Consider the following 25,141-nt stretch of genomic DNA (forward strand, 5'->3'; position numbering starts at 1 on the left):
AGGCGACGCTCCACCTATCCTAGCCCAGCTGAGTGACAACCCCCGTTTCCCTTCCTTCTCTACCTATGATCTCCCTTCTCCCGCCCCCACAACCGCCCAGTCGGGGGCGGGAATAGAGCAAATCTGGCGAATCCGCGGCGCCTGCGTGGGCTATCTGCCCGCTCATTGGTCATGATCAACGCAAGTCCCGCCTGCCCGAGCCCACTCCCCCGCCTTCCTTCATGTCAATCCCTCCCTTCGCCGGATCCAATTAGCATCGGACCCGGCCGCACGGAGGGGGCGGTCCCACCGCACGTACCCGAACTCCTCCCGTCTCTCGGGCAACGCCCCTTCCCCCCCCTTCCTACGAACGGAAATAGCGGGCCACTGGGCCAATCGTAGCAGCGTGCCTTTGTCCAGCGGCCAATGAGAGAGGAAGCGGGGGGTGAGCCCGAGTCTGAGCGGCAGTAATCCGAGCCAATGGGAGGCTGATAGCTCAGGACGGCGGACGGGAGGGGAGGGGCCGGGGGCGGAGCCGCGGCCTGCCGCCCGCCCGCCCGCCCGCCCGCCCGCTCGCCAGCCCGCCCTCCCCCCCGGCCGGCTGGGCTCCTCCGCGCTGCTTGGGGTCTTTTCCTCCCGGTCCCCGCCTGCCAGCCCCCGCCGCGCTGTGCCCTGCCCGGCCAGGCCTGGAGCCGACACCACCGCCATCATGCCGGCCGTCTCCAAGGGCGATGGGATGCGGGGGCTCGCGGTGTTCATCTCCGACATCCGGAACTGTGAGAGCGCGGCCGGGAGACACTGGAGGGAGGGGGAGCGTGGAATTGAGGGGCTCGGGGGTTACAGAGGGGCCCGGGGCATAGAAAGCCATTGCGGTCGTAGAGGGAGAGGATAGAGAGGCCCCGGGGGGAACTTTAGGGTGGGGGGAATGGAGAGACTTAGGGTGTCATAGAGTGCCTCTTGAGGTGACGACACGGAGTGGCTAGAGGCGTCCGGGAGGGTCTTAAAGGAGAGGAGGCTAGTACAGTCTCAGGGCTGGGGACATAGAGGTGTCCCCCGGGAATGATAGAAAGGCTTGGGGAACCTATTAGCGACGGGGTTAGAGAAATCCCTGATGTCGATAGAAAGGGAAGGGGGTGCATGGGTGCGGGGGTACCCTGTGGAGCGATAGAGTGGGAGAGAGCCAGAGGGGACCGGGAGAACGTATAACACAGGAAGCATAATGGGGCCAGGCTTTGAGGGCCTGGCTGAGGGGGTGTCAGAGAGGGGAAGGGGCTAGGTAGGTCACTGAGGCTCCTGGCTAGTGCACAGAGAGGGCCTGGGAGTAATAGAAAGTTCCGGGGGGTTGGGGAGGAGAGATGGGAAGGTGGGGGACTATAGCGGGACCCTGCTGAGGGACAGAGGGGCTCCAGGATGGAGGATGGCTTAGGAGACATGGAGGGCAGTGGAGAGTGGGCTAGAAGGGTCGCTAAAGGGAGAGGAGGAGTCAAGGAATCCAGAGGAGAGGTGCTGCGGGTGGAGGGTCTTGGGAAAACCTGAGACAGGAAGCTGGAGGCCTGGAAAGAAGAGATTACAAAGTGGGGGTTTGGGGAATGTGCCAGAAGGGGGAAAGCCCGGAGCTCAAAGAAGGGCCCAGGGAGCCTTAGGTATTTGCCGGGAAGAGATCTGGAAAGCTGGGGGTTGGGGAAGCCTGGTCCCAGAGAGAGGTCAAAGGTCAGGGATCACGCCAATCTGAATCTGGAGCCCTCTCCCACCTGACCACATCAATATGGGGACAGTGATCATCAGCAGGAAGGATTGTCGTGACGAGGAGAGACCTGGTGCCAAGTCAGCTCCCAACTCCTGGGAGTGGGTGTTGGTGTTTGGAGCTGCCAAGAGCTTCGGAAGCTATATCTGCACGGGCTCTAGGGTCAGCAAGACCTGGGTTTGAGTTGGGGCACTGTCACTCCCTAGCCATGTGACCTTGAATGGGGGACTTCACCTCTGATTTCCTCATCTGTCAGGAGGGACTGCTGATTGCACCTTCCTGATGAGGTTGTTGTGATAACGTCTGTGACTGAGGCCTTTTGCACATTCCAGGCACTGGACGGTCTTGGCTGTTGTTTTTGTCATTCGCTGGATTTGACACATGGCCTCTGTTAGATGCCCAGAGATTATCTTAGAATTTAGTAGGTCTGAAAGGACCTGGCACGTAGTAGGTGCTCAGTGAATGAGAGGGGTGGAAGCCGTTGGGTATCAGGTGGAGGAGAGATGTTATGGTTGTTATGGAAAGAGGTGAGCAAGGAGGGGCTGTGGCTTAGGTGGGGGGCCAGCTGTTAGGAGTAGGTGCGCCTTGCCCCTGATGCCTACCAGTTATGTGAAGCGATGTGACTCTGGGCAAGTCATTTAACCTCTCTGAGGCTCAGTTTTCTCTTTCTTTCTTTCTTTCTTTCTTTCTTTTTTTTTAAAGATTTATTTATTTATTTAGAGAGATCACGAGTGGGAGGGGCAGAGGGAGAGGGAGAGAGAGAATCTCAAGCGACTCTGCACTGAACACAGAGCCTGACGCGGGGCTCAGTCTCACAACCCTGAGGTCATGACCTGAGCGGAAATCAGGAATCAGGAGTTGGCTGCTCAACCCAGGCGCCCCTGAGGCTCAGAGTTCTTGTCTGCAAACTCCCCTGTTAATAGCATCTTGTCTCTGAAGGTTCATTCATTCATTCATTCAACAAATAGTTTTTTGTTTTTTTTTTAAGATTTTATTTATTTATTTGACAGAGAGAGACACAGCGAGAGAGGGAACACAAGCAGGGGGAGTGGGAGAGGGAGAAGCAGGCTCCCCGCGGAGCAGGGAGCCTGATGTGGGACTCGATCCCAGGACCCTGGGATCATGACCTGAGCCGAAGGCAGTCGCTTAACCGACTGAGCCACCCAGGCGCCCCAACAAATAGTTTTTGATCACTACTTTTTGACACTGTACCCAGGACTGGGCTACAACAGTGAACAAGAATCCCTGGCTCGGGAACACCCAGGCCATGAGGGACATAGAAAATAAACACAGAACGACAATAAATGATACCATGTCAGAGGGTGACTGGTAGTGTGAAGGAAAGGAAGGAAGGAAAGACGAGGAGGGATCAGGATTGAGATGGTGCTTGGGTAGGCCCTCACCAAGGAGGTGACATGTGAGTAGACTTTTGAGTTAAGTGAGGGAACAGGCCCTGCAGATTTTGGAGGGAAGGGTGGTCCAGGCAGAGGAATGGTATGTTCAAAGGTCCTGGGGTTGCAGCATGTTTGGCATGTGTTCCAGTAAGAGCCAGGGGACCCATGTGGCTGGAGCTGAGGGGGAGAGGGCAGGAGATGAGGACAGAGAGGGGACAGGGATGGTGAAGGGCTTTACGGGCCTTAGAGAGCACTCTGGCCTTTCTCTGGGTGAAATGAGAGCGGCAGGAAGGTTTAGAGCACAGGAGGGACGTGAGCTGATTGATGTTTTAAAATACTTCCTCTGCTGCCATGAAGAGAACAGACTCAGGAGGTAGGGGCAGAAGCAGGCAGATCATTAGGGGCTGCTGCAAGCATCCGGGTGAGAGATGGTGCTGGCTGGAGTGGGGTGAGAAGTGAATGGTGAGAAGTGGTTGGTTTGGGTACAGATTTTGAAGGATTTGCAAGGGGACTGGATGATGGGGGTGGGGAAGGAACGAGAAGACAGGTCGGCATCACTGCAGGACCCCTGAGGGGAGACTCTGACTTGGGGCCAGTGGAGGTAATTTGGCCACATGAATTGGGGCTAGAGAATCAGGGATTCCTCTTGTTCTTCGTCTTCTCATCAAGTAAATGTCAAATGGCTCATGTGTTTCAAACCTTATAGAGGGTGCGGGGGACACAGTGGCGAACAGGACAGGTCTGTCTGTGTCCCTGTGGAGCTCCCAGCCCCATGAAGGAGACAGGTACTGCATAAAAAGTGTAGCCGTCCTTCTCACAAACACGTGTATACAGATGTTCATAGTAGGGTCAGTCACCATAGCCCCACAATGGAAGCAGACAACCCAATGTCCATCATCGGGTGAATGGATGTACAAAATGGGGTCTGCCTCACAATGGAATATTATCAAGCCGTTAAAAAGAATGACACACTTGGTGCACCTGGGTGGCTCAGTTGGTTAAGCATCTGCCTTCGGATCAGGTCATGATCCCAGGGTCCTGAGATCGAGGCCCCTGTTGGGCTCCATGCTCAGCGGGGAGTCCGCTCCTTCCTCCCCCTCTGCCCCACCCCCTGCTTGTACTCTGTCTCTCTCTCAGATAAATAAATAAAATGTTTAAAAAGCCGGGGTGGGGGGCACCCTGGGTGGCTCAGTCAGTTAAGCTTCTGACTTTGGCTCAGGTCATGATCCTGGAGTCCCGGGAGGAGTCCTGTGTCAGGCTCCCTGCTCAGCAGGGAGTCTGCTTCTCCCTCTCCCTCCCTCAGCTCCTACCCCCTGCTTGTGTTCTCTCTCTCAAATAAAATTTAAAAAAAAAAAAAAAAAAAAAGAATGACACACACTACAACATGGATGAACTGTGGCGAAAGCCTCGTTCTAAGCGAAAGGAGCCAGGCACAAAAGACCACATACATGATTTCATTTGCATGAGATTGTCCAGAACAGGCAAATCCATAGAGATAGAAAGTAGGTTAGTGGCCACCTAGGGCTGGGTAGGGGGTGGTGGAATGTGGAGAGACTGCCAGTGAGTGTAGGGTTTCTTTTTGGGGTGATGAGAATGTTCTGGAAATAGATCGTGGTGATTGTTGCACGAGACTGTGGATATACCGAAGACCACCGAATTGCACACTTTAGAACGGTGAACTTTATGGTATGTGAATTGTATCTCAATTTTTTGTTGTAAGTGGAAAAAACTTGTAGCTGTCCTAAGTCCAGTGAGAGAGAGGGCCACAGTGTTGAGAGAATGAAGACTCTGTCTGGTTGCATTGCTCAGACAATGCGGCAGAGTTTGCCAGGCCAGGGGAGGTGGGGAAGAGCTGCAAAGGCAGAGGGACAGCCATGCAAAGGTCCTGAGGCCCAGCGGAGACTGAGCTGAGGCCTCTGTGCCTGGTGCACAGGAGGATGGGGTGGGATCTGATGTCAGGCGGGTGGGCAGAGGCCAGGTTGGTGTTTGTCCTGAGAGCACTAGGGAGGGTTTCAAGCAGGAGCGAGGGAAAAGAAGGCCTGAAGGATGTGGGTGAGCCAGCGCTCAGAGATGAGCAGGTGGAGGAAGGGGAGGGTTGTGGAAACATCTTGCTGGAGAATCTGAAGGCATAGTGGAGTTCAGAGGAAAGACTGTAGAAGGAGGTGAAAGGCAGGCTTTGAGAAGGAGGGCAAGGAAGGGCAAATTCTGCAGATAAGGGGAAAGGTTTGGGCTGGGCCTAGCCTGAGGGCATGGTCCTGCGCTGTCTTGAGTGGGGAATCTGCTTCCTAATCACGTAATCTGACCGGGAGCTTCCAGGGCCCAGGCTGGGGCTGTCTGGCTCTCTCCTCTCTAGGGCCCCAGCTCCCCGCAGGCCTGAGGAGAGTTTGTGAGGGAGTGAACAGGAAGGGGGCTGCTTGGTTGCCACAGTGCCCTGAGCTCCTCCATTAGGGTACATCCTACTCCAAATTGTGACCCATTCCTTTTGTGACTTCTCCCCCGGGCCCGTGAGCACAGGCCCTGCTCTGATCCCTCCCTGGGTCCCCAGGTCTGCAGACAGTGGGACCTGGCCCACGGGAATCCTCAGGAGACGTTTGCTAGTTGAAAGAATAAGTGAATGAATGAATGAATGAATGAGCAAACAAACCAGTCTTTATTGATGAGCACTGATTGAGTGCTAGACACTGCTCTAAGTAATGGGATTGCAACAGTGAACAAAAGTCCCTCTCAGTGGTGCTCATATTCTAAGGGGAAACGGATCAGTACACAAGTAAATATATAGTATTCAGATGTACAGACAGGTGGTGGGGGCGGGGGGTGGTGAGAGGAAATAAACAGGAAAGGGGTATGGGGACAAAGTTAGGGATAATGCTGTTCTATAAGCTGGTCAGAGAGTCTCTTGCTGAAAAGGTGACACTGGAGCAAAGAATCAAATTTGGTGGGTGAATTAGGCCTGCATAGATCTGGAGGAGGACATTCTTGGCAGCCTGTGCAAAGGCCCTGAGGCAGGACTGTGCTAGGAGGAATTCGAGGAGGAGGAGCAGGAAGAGGAGGCCACTGATGACGGGGAGGGTAGGAGTTGTGGTCAGAGAGGGAACTAGTGGATCTGTAGGGCCTGGAGGATGACAGTGAGGACGTCGCTTTTAGTCTGAGCCAGATGGGAGCCATGGAGGGATTTGGAGAATGGAAGGGACAGGATTCCTCTGGCCACTGTGGAGAGACCAAAAAGAATGAGTCTCACTTCAGTGGTTCCCCAACATTAGTGTGCCACTGGGGGCCCCCCACCCTGCCCCAGGCCCTGCACTTTAAGGAACGGGCTTTAGGTTGTGAGTGTGCACTAGATGCTGATGATAGACAGCCCCAGGCCTGGCCTCACCCCCTTCTGTGTCATCTAGTGCACCGGCCCACAATCTGCATTCAGCACCTTTCCTGTGCCAGGACGATTCTGAACCATGCGGATGCCCCCTGGGAATGAAGCAGCCACACCTCGCTGCCCTGGGGGTGCTGCATTCTGACCGGAGGCCAGACGGGAGGGCTGACAAATGGGCATGTACACCCTTCCCTTAACCCTTAAGGTGGCAGGCCGCCGCTCAGGGATGGTCTTTGCAGCTGCGTTCATTTTGCAGCTGGTTGTTCCAGGAGCCTGGTTTCTCTCTCGGGTGGTGATGACTTTGGTAGCACGAGCACCGTCTCACCCAGCAAGCCGGATACGGAAGCTTAAATTTTCCAGTAGCCGCGTTACTAAAGTAAAACCGGTGAAATCAGTTTTCATATATTTTATTTACACCAGTACATTCACCGTGTTGTTTGAATGTGTAATCAATATTTTCAAAATCATTCATGAGACAGTTTATGTGCCTTTCTCAATGAAGCCACATTTTCATTGGCAACACTTGCTCTGTATTTAAGAGTTCGCAAACTTAAAGAGTTAAAAAAGTAGATTCGCAAAGTACTTGGGTTGTTCCAAACATACCTTGCGGTGACTGAACTGAGAATTGGTTTTTAATTTTAAATTTATGGAAGATACAGATTTCATCCCTCAGCAGCACCAACCATGTGTCAGGTGCCTAGTAGCCCCATGTGGCCTGTGGCTCCCGCATTGGGCAGTGCAGGGCCATCGTCTTCTGGATTTTATAGTGGTCCAGAGTTAATAGGCATCAGCTTCCAGAACTCTCTTTGAGTACTCTGGGCTGTTGGTACTCCTGTGGGAGACACAGCCCGGGGGGGGGGGGGGGGTGGTCCTAGAAGAGAGGAACATTTGTTACCTTGTACTGTAAACAGTAGCTGTCTCCCGGTAAGGTACTGGACCCCCTTACCTGCTACCTCCATAAAAGGATGTCAGTCCCTCCAGGGTGGAGGAACCCCGGGGTTTTTAGGATGCCTTTGGTGGCAGAGACAGGCCCACCTGATGTTGCAGCTTAGCGCCCACGCAGAGAAGGCTTTATGTCCCCTCACTAGCGGAAGCCCCGAGGTAGGGCAGGTCCTTGCTCAGCCATTCCTTGCCCTAGCCCGCAGCAAGCCCTCTTTTCTACCCGCACGCACCTCACAACCACAGCTACCAGCAGAAGAGGGGCCTGCAGCCTCCCATGGCTCCCCAGCCCTCTGAGAAAAACCAGAAGAGGTCTGGGCCTGCCTGCTGTGCTAGTCTCCGGGCCTTTGCACGGCCTGGAGCACATTTCCCCTTATTTCTGCTTGGTCCAGTGCCGCTCCGAATGTTGATCCTCAAATCCCAGCAGCTGTGTACCAGGAAGACTTCCTCCCCTGGTCTGATTCCAGCCTCCCAGCCCCCATCACATTTGCCTCTGTCAGAGTAGTTGCTTGTCCCTGTCAGCCTCCTTTCCAATCCAGGAGCTCCCCCAGTGCAGAGCTTGTGTGACTCATCCCTGAGCCTGGCCCAGGGAATGTTTGAGGATAAGAAATCCCTTTAAAATGCCCGGACATACTTGCATGCCTCCCGTGATGGTGAGCTCATCCCTCTATTGCTGGCTGGCCCTGAGTTCCTTCCATTAGCCCAGTTCTGTCCCAGCTGCCCTCAGCCCCTTTCTTCCATGTGTTATCCTCAGTAGCACCCATGTACTATCTCTGGGCACCCAGGCTACTGCTTGCCTCTGGATCTCTTCAGAGACCGTGCCCTCTGCCGGGATGCCCTCCCTCAAGGCTGCAGCCTTGCCTCTTCTGGGGACCTGATGCTTTCTTCTCTCTGTGAATTCTTTTTTTTCTTTTTAAGATTATTTATTTATTTGAGAGAGCACAAGCAGGGGTTGGGGGGAGCAGCAGAGGGAGAGAGAAAAGCAGACTCCCCACTGAGCAGGGAACCCGACGCGGGACTCAATCCCAGGACCCTGGGACCATGACCTGAGCCGAAGGCAGACGCTTCACCGACTGAGCCACCCAGGCGCCCCTCTGAATTCTTTTTTTTTTTTTTTTTTAAGATTTTATTTATTTGACAGAGAGAGACACAGCGAGAGCAGGAACACAAGCAGGGGGAGCAGGAGAGGGAGAAGCAGGCTCCCCGCTGAGCAGGGAGCCCGATGCGGGGCTCGATCCCAGGACCCTGGGATCATGACCTGAGCTGAAGGCAGACGCTTAACTGACTGAGCCACCCGGGCGCCCCTAATTAAAGACTCTTTAAAGACAAAATATGCACACACATACATATATTCTCTAAATATTCCTTAAATTGTCCCTATCTGCTTGATATAGTCTTTTGCATAGCTGATTGCTTCTCTATGAACGTACATTTATATGTAATTTCGTGTACAAGTATAATAACTTACATCTGTATATGTGCGTATATGGAGATAGTATATGTATTAAAAAGCCCACAGATCCTAAGTGTCAGGCTTGATGAACTTCTCCTGACTGAACACAGTTGCAGAATCGGCCCCCCGAGGCAGAAACGACATCCCCTCCTTGTGCACCCTCCCAGTCCCCTGTCCTCCCCGCCAAGGATAAGCACGCTCCATCATCCAACACCATAGGTTAGTTTGCCTGCATCTCGAAGCTTTTAATAGTGGTTTAAACGAAGTCCAGAGAGTGCTCTAGCCTCAAATTCAGTTGCTGTTCAAATGTCTGTCTCTCTGCAATGAAGTTTAAGCAGGTGCTTTGTAATATATGGTCCATTTATAATAGAGGATTTTTTTTGTCTGGTCCCTACACAACAGTTTTAAGGCGAGCACTTGAAGCAGTTGTGGTCATCCTCAGGAATAGAACAGAGCGTGCACACTGGTTCCCAGGGCCCACCTTGCACCTTTGCCTGTCCCGGGCCGGCCCCCAGAGGGAGGCACTGTCATGTCCCATGTCCCAACCCCCACCCCACTCCACTCCCGCCACCACCCTCACCCAGGCCGTCCTCAGCAGTGTGGCTTCCTTCTGGCTGCCCTCACCTGGTGAACTGCTGCTAAACCCTCCTCACCTTTTGGAGCGCTCCTCAAATGTCCCCTCCTCCTGGCAGCCACCACCGAGGCCCCGGGTGGCCTGTCTCTGTGCATTTCACTCAGGTGTGGGGACAGGGCTCATTGCCTGTACCTTCTCAGGCCAGGAACCCCTGGGGGCAGATCAGAAGTTCCGGGGCGGCATGGGTTCTGGGTGCCCAGCGTCACCCCCACTCGGGGGTGGCCCATGGAGCGCGGGAAATGTGTCATTAATAAATGATCAGGTGGCCTCTGGGGCCACACAGGCCAATTCAAGCTCATCCCTGAGGAACTGGCCCTTCCTGGCCTGGGTCCCAGAGACCCTCTCCCACCCTCATCCCCGGGTCCTCCACCCCCTTCCTGAGGATGGAGAGCTGGTCACTCTACACTTCTTAAGGCCCTTATTCACATCTTCATGCCTTTTCTGAGCTTGGCACTTGGTAGGCCCTTGGAACATGGAGTTGCTACCCAGAAAAGTGGCAAATGGTGGCCCTGCCCTCTAGGGGCTCCTTGTGTGGCCTGGGGGACGGGGGCAGACCCCGACACCCACAGCAGGTGCTCTGCTGGAGGGGACACAGGCCACGTGGGAGCCACACGTGTGGTTTTAACTTTAACCGTAGCCACACTGTTTGTAAACGGAGAAAGCAACTGGAAAACTTAATTTTACTCACATGTTTCCATAATCTGATACACCAAAATGTTGTCGTTTCGACACGTAATCAGTGTTTTTAAGTTTTCGATGAGATACTTCACGTTCTTTCTTTCCCCTCCTCGGTCTTCCAAATCCAACGCGTCTTTGCCGCCTAAACCCCATCTCGGTTCGGAGCAGCCATATTTCAGGTGCTCAAGAGCTGCCTGGCTGGTGGCTGCTCTATTGGACAGTGCAGCCCAGGGCCCGCTTGGCACCGGTCAGGAGGTACTAATCAGAGGGGGCTTCCTGGAGGAGAAGCTTGTGGCAGCTTCCCTGGAAGTTGGGAGTTGGAGGTGAGGCAGGATCTCTAAAGACGAGGAGAGCTCATACCCTGGCCTGTTCGCTCATTTGTTCATCGCACACGGCCTCCCAGGTGCCTGGCCACATGCTTGGGGATGCGGGTGACACGGCCATGGGTCTGAGCAGGCCTCTGCCCTTCAGATGACCAGACGTTTATTAAGCACTTGCTGTATGCCAGGCAATGTGGTAGAAGCTCCCTCGTGATGCTCATAATCTGAAGTGGGAGCCAAGGTTGGACAGTAAATCTAAATAAAATAGTTACAGGGTGTGAAATGTACCAGGGAGGACTTTTTTTTTCTTCTTCTAATGGTGGAAACAAGTATAAGGCATTGGCTTGAAAGAACTGGTCAGAAAAGGCCTCTCAGGGGCGCCTGGGTGGCTCAGTCGGTTAAGCGGCTGCCTTCAGCTCAGGTCATGATCCCAGGGTCCTGGGATCGAGCCCCGCATCGGGCTCTCTGTTCAGCGGGGAGCCTGCTTCTCCCTCTCTCTCTGCCTGCTGCTTACTCTGCTTGTGCTCTCTCACTCTCTGTCAAATAAATAAATAAAATCTTTAAAAAAAAAAAAAAAAAAGGCCTCTCGGAGGAGGTGACAAGAGCTGAGACCCAAGTGACAAGAAGATGACCTGAGAGATGGGCCCAGGCGGAGGGTGCAGCACCTACAGGACCCTCCCCGAGATAGGAAGGAACGTGGAGTGTCCACGGAGGCGGTGGAGGCCAGGGGGCCAGAACACACAGTAATGTAGGGAGGGGTGAGGGTGACATTGGTGGGGTGGCCAGGGCAGGGCCAGAGGGCTTGGTAGCCATGGGGTGGGCTCCCCCCCAACAGGGAGGCGGAGAGGTCAGAGAGGAGGCTGCTGCAGGGTTCTGGGTGAGGAGGTTGTGGTGATGGTCCCGGTGTTCCAAAGGTCAAGCCGAGGGGACATGGCGTCGGCCCGAGTGAGGGGGTGGAGCGCCTGGGGTTCTGTTTGGACGAGAGTGAGCCAGGCAAGGACGAGATGGTGAAGTCGGGCTCCAGTGGAAGTGGGGGGCATGGGGAGGGACACAGCAAGCTGTGAGGGTGCCTGCGACCTAGTCACCATCCAGTCAGATCGCCCTGACGTAGGTGTCTGGGCATCAAGGAGCACAGGGGGCCCAGGACCCGGCCCGTGGGGTCAGGGAAATCCCTCTAGACTCATCCCTTAAATGGATCTCGTCAGAAGTGTAGGAATGTCGCAGATGAGTTCCGGGAGAGGTTGGCAGCCAGGAGATGGAAGAGGTGGGTCTGTGGGTCTGGCGGCCGAGGACTGAAGGATGGAAGGAGGGATAGGAAGAGAGGGGGCGAGCTCAGCACCCAAGGGTCTGGCCTGGCGACTTCATAACACTGGAGCAGGTCAGTGGGGATGTCGTAGGGGTGAGAGTCCTGGGGGACAGCTAGAAGGCAGCTGAGCTCTTCCTTCCTTCCTTCCTTCCTTCCTTCCTCCCTCCCTCCCTCCCTCCCTCCCTCCCCCCCCCCTCCCTTTCATCTTCCCTCCCTCCCTTGTCACATATTTCTTGCCAGGCCAGTTCTGGGGGCTGGTGGTGGAGGCATAACCAGAGCTGTGGGTGGAGACAGGAGCCCCCAGGGCCAGTACAGTTCAGGGACCAGAGTGAGAGGAGGAAGGAGGGAGCAGGTCAGGGATCACCTCATAGCATGGGCCAGCCATCTCTGGGTTGGAAAGACCGATGAGCCACGGTTCTCACCTCTGTGAAGCTCCCAGCTAGAGATGGGGCCCACGCTTGGCCTCAGCCCCAGGGCCCAGGGCCCCAGGGTGGATGGAGTGTGCCCTTCCAGCTGGGAGACGCCTTGTCAGGGAAAGAGTACAGGTAGTTCAGCTGTCTGGGACCCTCATCACCTGCCCTGCCTTCTCCTCCCCAGGTAAGAGCAAAGAGGCAGAGATTAAGAGAATCAACAAGGAACTGGCCAATATCCGCTCTAAGTTCAAAGGTAGGCTGGAGGCCTAGAGTCCTGGGTCTGAGGGAGGAGGGACTGGGGGCCTGGACCCCTGGGTCTGAGGGAGGAGGGGCTGGGGGCCTGGACCCCTGGGTCTGAGGGAGGAGGGGCTGGGGGCCTGGACCCCTGGGTCTGAGGGAGGAGGGGCTGGGGGCCTGGACCCCTGGGTCTGAGGGAGGAGGGGCTGGGGGCCTGGACCCCTGGGTCTGAGGGAGGAGGGGCTGGGGCCTGGACCCCTGGGTCTGAAGGAGGAGGGGCTGGGGGTCTGGACCCCTGGGTCTGAGGGAGGAGGGGCTGGGGGCCTGGACCCCTGGGTCTAAAGGAGGAGGGGCTGGAGGCAGGACTCCTGAGTCTGAGGGAGGAGGGGCTAGGAACTGGGATACTTGAGACTTACAGGTATGATCCTTCCTCATTCTGTCTCCCCTTTCCTCCTTCCTCTGGCTCTAGGGGACAAAGCCTTGGATGGCTACAGTAAGAAAAAATATGTGTGTAAACTGCTGTTCATCTTCCTGCTTGGCCACGACATTGACTTTGGGCACATGGAGGCCGTGAACCTGCTCAGCTCCAACAAGTACACGGAGAAGCAGATAGTGAGTCTGGGGAGGGAGGGCTGGGGGCCTGGACTCCTGGGTCTGAGGGAAGATGGGGCTGGAAGTACAGACTCCAGGGTGGGAGGATTGGGGCCTACGACCCATTAACCACAAGGCTCCCAGCACCCCCGCCCCACCTCCTTTCTCACCCAGGGTTACCTCTTCATCTCGGTTCTGGTGAACTCAAACTCCGAGCTGATCCGGCTCATCAACAATGCCATCAAGAACGACCTGGCCAGCCGCAACCCGACCTTCATGTGCCTGGCCCTTCACTGCATCGCCAACGTGGGCAGCCGTGAGATGGGCGAGGCCTTTGCCGCTGACATCCCACGCATCCTGGTGGCTGGGTGAGGCACTGGGGACCCAGGTGGGGTGGGGTTTGGAATGGAATAGGCAAGGCCCAGCCAAGTGCAAGGGTCAGAAGATTGCGTCACCTGCGCAAGGTCTCTAGCCAGGACATGGGGATAATACGGGGCTTAGATTCTGTTGGCAGCCCAATGGTTCTCTCTCCTCACCGAGCCGACTCAGTGGTGTGACGCAGCCCCCCCAACAGATCCAATGGGGGGTCTGTCGGATTAACTGACTTTGAAGATCTAGTATAAAAGAGGTGATAACCGTAAGTTCTGTTGGCAACAGCCCTCTGGAACTTCTGCATCTCGAGTCATTCATTCACTCAAACATTTGTTGACCTCTGTTGTGTGCAGAGTGTTGTGCTGATTGCTAGGAATATAGTCATGACCAGAAACGGACATGGTCATCGTCTTCCCAAGCATTCATGGTCCAGAGTGGGAAATAAACATTGACTGAATAATCGCAGGGTGAAATGTACAGTTCCTCTTGGAACCGTGACGTGGGGCACAGGAGCCCATAAGGACATTTAGTTGGAATCCTGACTAGTCTGGGGGATCAGGGAGAGCTTCCAAGAGGAAGTGGCATCAGGCTGAGACCTGGTGAGGAGGAGTCGTTGGCTGTGGAGAGGGCAAAGGCATGGAAGGCACTGGGGTCAGCCTGTGTGATCATCCTGAGGCAGGGGGTCATTCATCAAATATTTTTTGAGTACCTGCAATGTGCTGGGCCCTCTCATGGGTTTGGGGAGGCAGGAAAGAGAAGCAAGGACTATTGTGCCCACGCTCAGGAAGCTTACACCTTACAGGATGCTTACATGAGAGGATACCCAAAGAGCAAACATATACATAAAAAGTAAGATGAGTTCAGATAGTAATAAATGCTATAAGAAACAAAACTGGGTAGTGGGGGGCAACGGGGTGAGAGGTGGTAGAAGCTACTTAAATACACTCATCAGGGAGGGTCTCTCCAAGAAGGTGACTTGTAATTAAGACTGGAATGATGAGAAGATAGTTATTTTAAAATGTTGGGGAGTGTCCCAAGCAAAAGGAGCAACAAGTGCAAAGGCCCTGAGGCATGAGCTTTCTATATTCAAGGAACCAAGAGATACTCTCTGTGGCTGGAGGGCAGTGAACAAGAGACAGAGTAAGGGGAGTTTGGATTTTATTCTAGTTGAAATGGGAGGAGTTGGTGTGTTTTAAGTAGGCACATGACATGATTGGCTTTGTATTTTTATTTATTTTTATTTTTTATTTTTTAAAGATTTTATTTATTTATTTGACAGAGAGAGAGAGACAGCAAGAGAGGGAACACAAGCAGGGAGAGTGGGAGAGGGAGAAGCAGGCTCCCCGCCGAGCAGGGAGCCCGATGCGGGACTCGATCCCAGGACCCTGGGATCACGACCTGAGCTGAAGGCAGTCGCTTAACCGACTGAGCCACCCAGGCGCCCTGGCTTTGTATTTTTAAAAGATCACTCAGCTTGGTATGGGAGAAGGTACGACTTATATTTCTGGCAACATGGTGAACTCGATTCCTGACTAATGCTCTCGCTGAAACCTAACAATATAGGATAAAAGACGAAAGGAACTATTCTTCAATGTATTCATGAGCTAGGGAGAGGATTAGGAGCACACAGGCCGCAAACTGAGAGGGGCCTGGCACCTGGGGAGATGGGCAGAGGGCCAAAGCCAGATTTTGCTTAGAGGGTGAACCCAGATATTTGTCTGGGGGCCCTGCAGCGTCTGGGAACAGGATACAAAGCTTGGCCGAGAAGAGGCTCCAGAAACCACACTTCAAAGTGAGGATGACCTAGAAAGAAATCCCCTTGGGGACTATCAGCAAAATTACCCGCTTCAAACCTCACCAGAGCAGCCCACACACTGGTGTTCAGCCTGATTTTTCCCTACCTGGGTTATCTACAAATTCTTAAGCCAAACTTTAGTTGACAGTGATTTAAGCTAGAGTAGCCCGGCGCCTGACAGAAGCAAGCAGGCCTTTTCTGGAAAAGCCTGCCTTCACCGCAGACGGAGCTCTGAGTCGCGTGAGTAACGCCCAGTCAGAAATCACTAAACACAGGCCGCACGGCACCATGAGCGAGAACCAGCAGAAGGGGGACTGAAAGTAACAGCTGAATTGGAATATTCATATATGATGTGGAATAAATATGTTTAATATGTTTCAGTAACTGAGAAAACAATTTAAAAATAGAAGCGTAAGCAGATTTGAAAAAGAAATGGAGAAATTTATTTAAGCGGTCTGGCTTAGCAGCAGGATAGACAGAGCCAAAGCAGAATTAGTAAACAGGAGGTAGAACTGAAGAAAGTAATCAGAATGCAGCCCAGAGAAACAGAGATGGAACATTCCAAGAGAGATTAAGAGTCATGGGAAGATGGAGGAGGTCTAACATAACACTATTTAGAGCATCAGAGGGACGCCTGCCTGGCTCAGGAGGTAGAACGTGTGACTCTTGATCTCAGGGTCGTGAGTTCAAGTCCCATGTTAGGTGCAGGGATTACTCAAAAAACTTTAGAGCTCTAGGAAGAGAGAATATGACAGAGGCGTTGTTTGAACGGATAACGCCTGAGAATATCCCAGAACCAATGAAAGAGGCTGATCCTCAGAATCAAGTAGCTCAGGCAGAACTGGAGACTCGGGTGGGGATGGCGACAGGGAGACCACTGAGACGTCCACTGCCGTCCAGGTCAGAGCTGACGGTGGCTGGGACCAGGGTGTAGCCGTAGAGGTCATCACTGGGTACGTTCCGGGACAGAAGCCGATGGGACGGATTACAGGGGGTGGGAAAGCAAGAGAGGGTGAGCTCGAATGGGTGGATGACGAAGCCTGGAGAGAAGCAGGGAAGTGAGAGGCAGGCCCTGAGCCGGGTTTGGCAGCGCTGGATGTGAGGTGCCTGGTGGACATCTGGGCAGAAACGTCCAGTAGGTGGCTAGACGGCAGGGAGCTGGGGCCGCAGAGGGAGTGTGGGAGAGACGGGCACAGAGTGCTAAAAATAGAACTCGAGCCACACACACCTTCCACGGTTCTGGTCGCCACATCAGACAAAGTAAAAACAAACGGGTGAACCTTCTTTTAATATTTTAATTTAACCCGGTCCATCTAAAATATTTTCATTTTGACACTGGATCAACGTGAAAATTGTCCGATAATTGTCCATGTCATCACCACACGTGAGTGTAACGTACACACACGTTGTCTCTCAGTTTGGATTGGCCTCGCATCCCGTGTCCAGTAGCCACGTGTGGCTGGGGCCACCATACGGGACAGCGTGGGATGGATGGTAATAAAGCCGCAGCCGGATGAAGTCCCTCGGGGAAGACATGAGAAGGGATGAGAAGTGACCTAAGGCTGAGCCCCGGGGTGGCCCAGTGTGTCCAGGTCTGGCCAGGGAGATGGGAGGGAAATGCAGAGTGGGCTGTGGCTCGGAACCCGAAGAAACTCCGAGGACGGAGTGGTCAGTCGTGGCAAAACTGCGGCCACCCTGAGCGGGGAGAAGCCAAGAAGGAGGCCAGTGTGACAGACTCATCTGAGCAGAGGTGACACCCAGTTTCACACCAGGGAATGGATGCTGAGGTCTGGGCCAGGCTGGGGTTGTCTGAGCGCTCTGCGGGCCTCTCTCGACACCCGAAACTTGGCCTTGACTGTGGCTGGGGCACAGAGCAATATATTTTTTTAGGTAGATTTTTGTTTTTAATTATGATAAAATTCACATAACATCAAGTTCACTGTGTCAACAGTTTACAGTGTACAATTCAGTGGTCTTTAGTATATTCACAGTGTTGTGCGGCCACCACCACTAATCACCCCAAAAAGAAGCCCATACTCCTTAGTAGCTCACGCCCATTGCCTTTCCCTCTAGCTCCAGACAGCCACTCATCTGCTTTGTGTTTCGTTGGTTTTGCCTATTCTGGACATTTCAGATAAATGGAAGCATGCGATACGTGGCCTTTTGTGTCTGGCCTTTCACTCAGCATAACGTTTTCAAGGTTCTTCCATGTTGTATGCAGCTGTACTTCTGTCCTTTTTTATGGTAATAATATTCTGTCATCTGGGGGAACTGTGTTTTAGTTATCCATTCATCAAAAAGGTTCCTTTTGACTCTTGTGAATAATGTACAAATACATTGTGTGAACTTTGTTTTCAGTTCTTATGGGTAGATGCCTGTGCGCGGAATTGCTGGGTCATGTGGTATCACAGCTTTTTTTTTTTTTTTAAAGAAAGTTAACAGTTGAATTCCTCTGTCACGTCCCCTACATCATCTCCATCTTCCCTTCCCTCCCTGTGCCCTGCATTCAATGGTCATTATTCCCACGTACCTCCCTGTCCTTTTATCCTGGGCACACACCCCTGCGTTCCGTAGTTTCAAGCTTTACCTAAATAGTTGCACAGTCTCTGGTTAAGTTAACCAAGGTGATAAATAGCCCTTATTCCTCCATTTGGTGTACCGTGGGCGTTTCCTTACCCATAGCTGGAGGTGATGGTAAGGATCACCTCCCTCGAGGGCTGGAGAAACACCTAGAACAGAGCATGGCCTGGGGTCAGGGCTCGTGCCATGAGCTGTGACGATGGTGAAGACCATTAAGCAGCACCATTCCACTGGTCTCGGACAGACCTTCCACTGGTTTTGGTTTTAAGTTGATGACGGTCAGTCAGCAAACGTTCTCGCGCCGTCACCTTCAACACGCACGCGTGCCCGCCCCCAGGGTGGGTGTCCGGGAGCAGCCTCGCTGGGCTTGGTCCGCATCACTCCCAGCGGCACGCCGACCCAGGGTGGCCCCGCTCCTCTTCTGAGGGCCTGTCCCCGTGTCTCCTCGAGGGCAGCTGTATCCGAGGCCCGGCTGGCGGAAGGGAACAACGCTGCCTTGTTGCCATTCATGTTTCTCCTGCACATCCAGCGAAATGGCTTTTCACCTGGCCTTTGACTTGTGGAGGTCCCTCCTCCTGGGACTTCCCTCTGTGTCCTTTGCCCAGGCTTCGGTTGGGTCCTGTCCGGGAAACCCTTGACCTGGAGGCCGCAGCCTGGGCGGTCAGGAGCTCCCCGCGCCCCCTCTGTGTCCAAGGCCATGCCAGCTTCCGGTCCACGGTGTCCTTTCTTCACCCCCCAAATCCTCCTGAGGAGGAAATCGCCCACTGGAGAGAGTCAGTGGCTCCCCCCGGAAGCATGCTCCGCCAGTCAGGTCCTCAAGCACACGCGTCTGGCCCCGGTTCCTTGGTTTGTCGTGAAGAGATCAATGAGTTCGTCCCGGAGGGTGCCTGGCTCACTGCTGGTGCATTTCCTGCTGTCACCCCAGTGTTGGTGCTTCCCTGCTCGTCCCCGGCAGCGGCTCCGTCTCCCCCTGGGTAAAAGCAGGGTCGTCGCCATGGCCCTCGATGCCGGGCATGGTCTGGCCCCCTGTCCCCCTGTCCGATCTCCCGGCTTCTCCCCTCCACTGCTCGCTCACTCACGGCAGCTACACACAGGCCCGCGGCCGCCTCGGGGCCTCCACACAGGCTGTGCCCTCTCCCTGGGATGTGCCGGGCAGAGATTTTCGGGGTTTTCTCATTAAGCTCAGTTTTCCGTTCACCTGCCACCTCATCAGAGAGGCCTTCTTGCAAAACAGCGTGCCCGGCGCTCCTTGCACCTGCGCTCATTGGTGCCATAGCACTGACGCCGGACAGGGTCTGGTGTGTGTGCTCGGGTGTGGGCCGCCTGGCTAGAAGGTGAGCTCTGTGAGGACAGACGTTTGGACCAGTCTGTGCACCCCTGTCTCCACAGGGCCTCCAGCAGAGCCCGCTGCCCAGAGGCGCTCAGGAAAGTGTTTGGTAAATGAATGAAGGTGCACAGGCAGGCTTGACGTTTTGCGTAGTTCTGCCAGTGACCCCAAGGTTACTGAGATGGAACCCATTTTGCAGATTAAAAAAACTGAGGCTTGGTGGGTGATGAAGGCAGCACCAGATTGGATCCCTGGTCCCTCCGGCTCTCTCCACCTGCTGCTAGCCGCCCTTCCTGGGAGGAGTGGTAGAGGAGGGAAGGTCTGTGTGGGGCTGGGGTCGCGCTGACATCCCCCCACCCAATTGTGTCCCCACAGGGACAGCATGGACAGCGTGAAACAGAGCGCAGCCCTGTGCCTACTACGGCTGTACAAGGCCTCACCCGACTTAGTGCCCATGGGCGAGTGGACGGCCCGGGTGGTGCACCTGCTCAACGACCAGCACATGGTGAGCCCTGGGCCTGGCGCCCGGAGACCCTGGGCTCCTGCCTCCCAGAGCCACCCCCACCAATTCACCCAGAGACCCTTCTGCCTTGGACGCTCATGTGGAAGCCCGGGGAGTGTCCCACCCCCGCCCTGATTCCCACCTGGATGCCCAGGGCCCCCCACCTCTGTCCCTGCCTTTACTCAGGCACCTAGAGATCTTGGGCCAGTGTCCTGAGTACCTGTCACCCACCCAAGTATCCAGAAACCCCCATGTCCTTCCCCGATTAACCCCCCCACCCCCCAACTGTCCAGGGATCTTGTCCATTGTCCCCAACACCCATCACCCACCCGGCCCTTGAGTCTCTGCTTTCAGATCCGCAGCCTGGACACTTGTCGCCAGGCTGACCCTTCCCCCACAGCCCTGACCTGCCACTTGTCTGCCTCTGCAGGGTGTGGTCACGGCAGCTGTCAGTCTCATCACCTGTCTCTGCAAGAAGAACCCGGACGACTTCAAGACGTGCATCTCCCTGGCTGTGTCTCGCCTGAGCCGGGTGGGTGTGGTCTTGTCGTGGGCTGGGGGAGGTGGCCCTGGCATCTCTGTCCCCTGGAACGACTCCCTGGTCCCCCTCACTCTCCCTCAGAGGCAGCCTCACACGGTGGTTATGAACTCAGCCTCTGAGCTGGGCTCATCCTGGCTCTGCCACTTCCTGGCTGTGTGGCCCCAGACAAGTGGCTTCACTTCTCTGGGCCTCACTGACCCCATCTGTTCAATGGGGACAATACCAGTGCCCGGCTCACAGCGTAGCTGCTGGCAATCAGTCTGTATAATGTCAGTATGGGCCTGGGTGTCGTGAGCACCCAGCAGGTGAGAGGGGCTGTCCTGATCTCTTCCCCCTTACCTCACTGTCTCTGGCTTCCTCCTGCATTCCCTGCTGTTCCTCCTGCGCCTCTTAAACCTTTCCCTTCCTGTCCTTCCTTCTGCTCCTCTTACCACCTTTGCCCCTGGGAACAAACCCTGAGGCCGCCTGTGTTCCAGGCTCTGGGGACACAGATGAGTCAGACCCGAGCCCTCCAGGAGCTCCCTGTCCTGTTCGGGGGGGAGGGAGATGCAGCAGGGCAGGCCGACTGGCAAAGCTTTTCATAAAAGGGGTGATCTGGGCTGTCAGGGAGGTAGTACAGGGCATTGTAGACCCCAAAGGAGGTACTTACCCCAGCCTGGAAGTCTAGGAAGGCTTCCTGGGAGAGGTGATCCCTGGATGGAGACTCGGAGTGAGTATAAACGCTTCCTGGGCGGGTCAGAAGAGGCCTGGATTCGCAAGCAAAGAGAACAAACACACCAGCTCATTCAGTCGCTTTGTCATCCATTCACCATACATCTGAATGCTCCCGCGTGCCGGGCTGGTCGGGGAGACACGGACAGGGACACTGGGGGCCGGCACACGCCATCGTGGCCATGGCACATGGGAATGCTTCCTGGAGGAGGGATTTCCCAGCTTCAGCAGGAGTTTTCCATAAGGAAAAAAGTCCCGCACTCTTCCTGCTAAGTCCCCACGTCTTCCCCAAACCTTTCTTATGTCCGATCTTGTATTAGGCCTGGGAACCCAGAAAAGGGTCAGAGCCAATTCCTAACCCCTGAGCTGCTTCCAGCCGTGGGGGACCGCTACAGGGACACAAGTCTGCAGTGAGCTGGTGTGATCTGTGTTCTGTGGAGGAGCCCAGAGCATTGCGAGGCTCCTGTTTGGAGTAAGGGGCTCACAGAAGGGACTCGGTTGGCAGAGACTTCGTCTCCTGACAGCAGCATTGCGTGGAAAAGTCAGGAGCCCTGGCTTAGGTCGCTCGCTGTGTGCTCCAGGCCTCCTCACTCCCCTCCCCGGGCCTCAGATTCCTGCACCCACTTCGGAAGACAGTGTGGCTCTGCCCTGCCCCTGCCCTGTGCCCTTCCCTGTCCATGCCTCACCCCCTCTTCCGCCCCCAGATTGTCTCGTCGGCCTCCACCGACCTCCAGGACTACACCTACTACTTCGTCCCGGCGCCCTGGCTGTCGGTGAAACTCCTGCGACTGTTACAGTGCTACCCACCGCCAGGTACCGCCGAGCCCGCCCGGCCTGGGGCCTGGGGCCTGTCAGGGTTTCTGTGAGGCTGTAGGTGTTGGGGGGCAGCCCAAAGAATCGGACAGATCATCGTGCCTCGTGGATCTGCTGTGGGCCAGGGTCCCTGTGAAGCCACGCTTTTGTTTGCTCCAGCCCTGTAACATAGGGACTCTTGTCACGCCTGCCTTATGGGTGACAAAAGCAAGGCTGGGGGAGGGGAGGTCCTTGCCCAGGGTCCCCGAGATCCCCAGCAGATCAAGGGATGATTCCAGGCTGTGCTGTTTGAATGAGCATAGCTCTGTGCGAGATTTTCATGACCTTATTGCTCAAGGTCACAGCCATCGTGGGGATGATGAGCCTAGCGTGAGCCAGGTAACGCACCGGGGGCGTCTGTGCCCTCTCGGCAGGGCTAGTGAGGGGGAGCCATCCCTGCAGTATGCAGACAGGGAGCCTGAGGCTTGGAGATGAGACATCACGTTTCCAGGCCCAGGCAGCGACTAAGACGGAGTCCCTCCCTCTACCCCATAGGCCCTGGCTCCCCCTGAGCTCCCATTTCCTCAGCTGTCTGACCTCATAGAGCAGTTTGGAGGGACCCCGTGCTGAGGTGCTCAGCACACAGTAGGTGACTGATAAACCAGCTCCCTTCAGTTCAGCCAGGGCACCGAGCACCTGCTGTGGTCAGGGCCTGCGGGGTGGGCCTGAGTGTTCACATGCAGCTGTGCACGAGCGTGTGCGTGCGCACACGTGCGTATCTGTGAACGCATGACTGCGTGTGCACGTGTGTGTGTGCGCGTGCACACACTAATTGACTGTATAATGGAAGTGACACCAGAGGCCCTTCCCAGCCCGTGAAAGCCAGTGGGGTGAATTTTGTCACGTGGCCTTGGGAAAGCCTTGTTCCCCTTCTGGGCCTTCCTCACCCTGTAGGGAAGAGCTCGGGCACATCTCTAAGCTCACTTCCATCGCAGGAGTCCCGCCTCATCATTTTGGGTTGTGCCCAGAGCGGGCACCTCGCCTACTCTCACCCTCTGCGTCATCGGAATTATAGCCGTGGCCCCGAGCAAACGGTGCTGGCCCAGCGAGGCCATCTCTGATTTATCTACGAGAAATTTTTCCGATGCCGTATTATAAAAAATTCTCCAACGTCCAAACAAGTCGAGCGCACCCATCATCCAGACTTCACATTTTGCTGTGCATGCGTGCTCTCAGTTTGCTCTTTTTTTTCTGAAGTATTTAAAAATGAGTTAGAGACATCATGATGTTTTTACCTTTGAATATCTTGTTGCACATTTCTAAAAACTGTGGGCGCTTTTATTCACAGCAGCAATTCTGTGGTCATGCTTGAAGCTCACAACAGCTCCCCAGTGGTCTCAAAGACCCACTGTGGATTTTCCTAATTAGCCCCATAGTACTCACAGGCTGTTCAGACTGGGATCCAATCAAGATACAAGTATTTTTTTAATGTTTTTTTTTTTTTAAGATTTATTTACTTATTTTAGAGGGAGCAGGGGGAGGGGCAGAGGGAGAGAGAGAAGCAGACTCCCTGCTGAGTGCGGACCCCAGTGCAGGGCTCGATCTCATGACCCTGAGACCATGACCTGAGCTGAAATCAAGAGTCAAACGCCTAACCAACTGAGCCATCCAGGCGCCCCTCAAGATACAAGTATTGAGGGAGGCTTGGCTGGCTCAGTCAGTGGAGCACCCGTCTCTTGATCTCAGGGTCATGGGTTTGATCCCCACATTGGGCACAGAGATTACTTAAAAATAAAAATTAAAGAAAAAAAAGAAGAAAAAGGTACAAGTGTCGAATTTAATTATTTCTCATAAAGCTCTGTCTTAATCTGGAAGAATTGCCCCTTTATTCTGTGCCATTGGCTTTCACCCCCCCCTTTTTTTTTTTTAAAGATTTTATTTATTTATTTGACAGAGAGAGACACAGCGAGAGAGGGAACACAAGCAGGGGGAGTGGGAGTGGGAGAAGCAGGCTTCCGGCTGAGCAGGGAGCCCGATGCGGGGCTCGATCCCAGGACCCTGGGATCATGACCTGAGCCGAAGGCAGACGCTTAACGACTGAGCCCCCCAGGCGCCCTTCACCCCACCGTTTTATTATGAAAAATTTCAAACAGATCACTTGCAAGAACAGTGTCATGAACACGCAAGGCCCCTGAGACCCAGCGGAGACCATGAACGCTGCTCTTGGCGCCCCGGTTGGCTTGCTGTCTCAAACACACACTTACTTGCTCACTTACTTGACATAAGTTGCAGACATCATAATGCTCCGCCTGCCCAAAATACACCCACACACATTTCATGAGACCCAAGAACACTGCACAAAGCCGCAGTGCCCTTGTCACACCTGAGAAGACTCAAGATGACAGTGTCAGCTGCTGTCCAGGCACCATCCACACCCCGCCCACTGTCCAAGCTTTATTTGTATGGCTTAAACAAAATACAGTACAATTGAGGGCCACGACTTAGATTTCATTATGTCTTTGTCCCTTTGGGGGGTCTGGAATAGTCCTCCCCCCCCCCCCCATCCCACTACCTGTTTTTGAAGAAACGGGGACAGTTTGGCGTTGCAAGCGTGTCCCGCATTCTGGATTTGGCTCAGAGCTGCCTTGTGTCCTGTAGTTCATCCCTCTACCCCGAGAGCCGCCTGATACACGCGGGTGTGACATTTTCCTCTAGAACACTTGACAGCCGTTCTATGCACATGGTGTTACCTCGCACCCCACGGAATGGCAGTTATTGGTGTTGGTGTGAGCCCCTGGTTGGTGTGTATCTGTCTCAGGTGCTCAGACTGCTCCTCGGGGAGACCCCGGTTTCACAGCGTCTCTGGGGAAGGTTTCTTTGCTCTGTGAGAAACCTAAAGGGTATCAGTGCTGCAGAAGGGGAAACTGAGGCTCACAGGTGGGAGTCAGCGCCGAGCAGGACAAGAGCCGAGGTCTGGAGTGTTCTCTTCTGTTGGCCCGCTGCCACCTCCCCCAGTCACCTAGAGACCGAGGATGAGGAAGGATCAGAGACCCCAGCCCACAGCTGCAGGGCCCACACTTCCTGTGGAAGATGAGAGCCCTGGGGTGGCCCCTTGCCCCGCACATGGGCAGGGCTGACAGAGCTTATCCTGGAACATGCCCTCCATTTCCCCAGAGGATGCTGCCGTGAAGGGGCGGCTGGTGGAGTGTCTGGAGACCGTGCTCAACAAGGCCCAGGAGCCCCCCAAGTCCAAGAAGGTCCAGCACTCCAACGCCAAGAATGCCATCCTCTTCGAGACCATCAGCCTCATCATCCACTACGACAGGTGCCTGCCTGGGGAGCTGGGGGCCCAGGGGCCCGGGGGCCTGGACTCCTGGGAATCGTGACTTCGAGATAGGAGGATGATGAAGCTGTGAATTGTTACCTCCCCAGAGTGGTGCTGGACCCCTCCTGGAAAAAGCAGAAT

General features: G+C 54.7%; 1 protein-coding gene across 2 annotated transcripts in view; it reads left to right on the plus strand.

Moving 5' to 3' along the window:
• Positions 1–550: 550 nt before the first annotated feature.
• The window catches only part of AP2A1 (adaptor related protein complex 2 subunit alpha 1), a 31,088-nt gene continuing 6,497 nt past the window's right edge, over positions 551–25,141 (plus strand). For both annotated transcript variants that reach the window (XM_078062780.1, XM_078062781.1), the window contains exons 1-8: positions 551–755; positions 12,412–12,480; positions 12,934–13,076; positions 13,230–13,423; positions 19,505–19,634; positions 20,062–20,163; positions 21,588–21,696; positions 24,850–25,000. In XM_078062780.1, coding sequence (XP_077918906.1) covers positions 689–755; positions 12,412–12,480; positions 12,934–13,076; positions 13,230–13,423; positions 19,505–19,634; positions 20,062–20,163; positions 21,588–21,696; positions 24,850–25,000 — 965 coding nt within the window. In that variant the 5' untranslated portion in view covers positions 551–688. The remainder of the gene's footprint in view (positions 756–12,411; positions 12,481–12,933; positions 13,077–13,229; positions 13,424–19,504; positions 19,635–20,061; positions 20,164–21,587; positions 21,697–24,849; positions 25,001–25,141) is intronic.

This window comes from Halichoerus grypus, chromosome 15 (genome assembly GCF_964656455.1).
Source record: "Halichoerus grypus chromosome 15, mHalGry1.hap1.1, whole genome shotgun sequence".
Classification (NCBI taxonomy): domain Eukaryota; kingdom Metazoa; phylum Chordata; class Mammalia; order Carnivora; family Phocidae; genus Halichoerus; species Halichoerus grypus.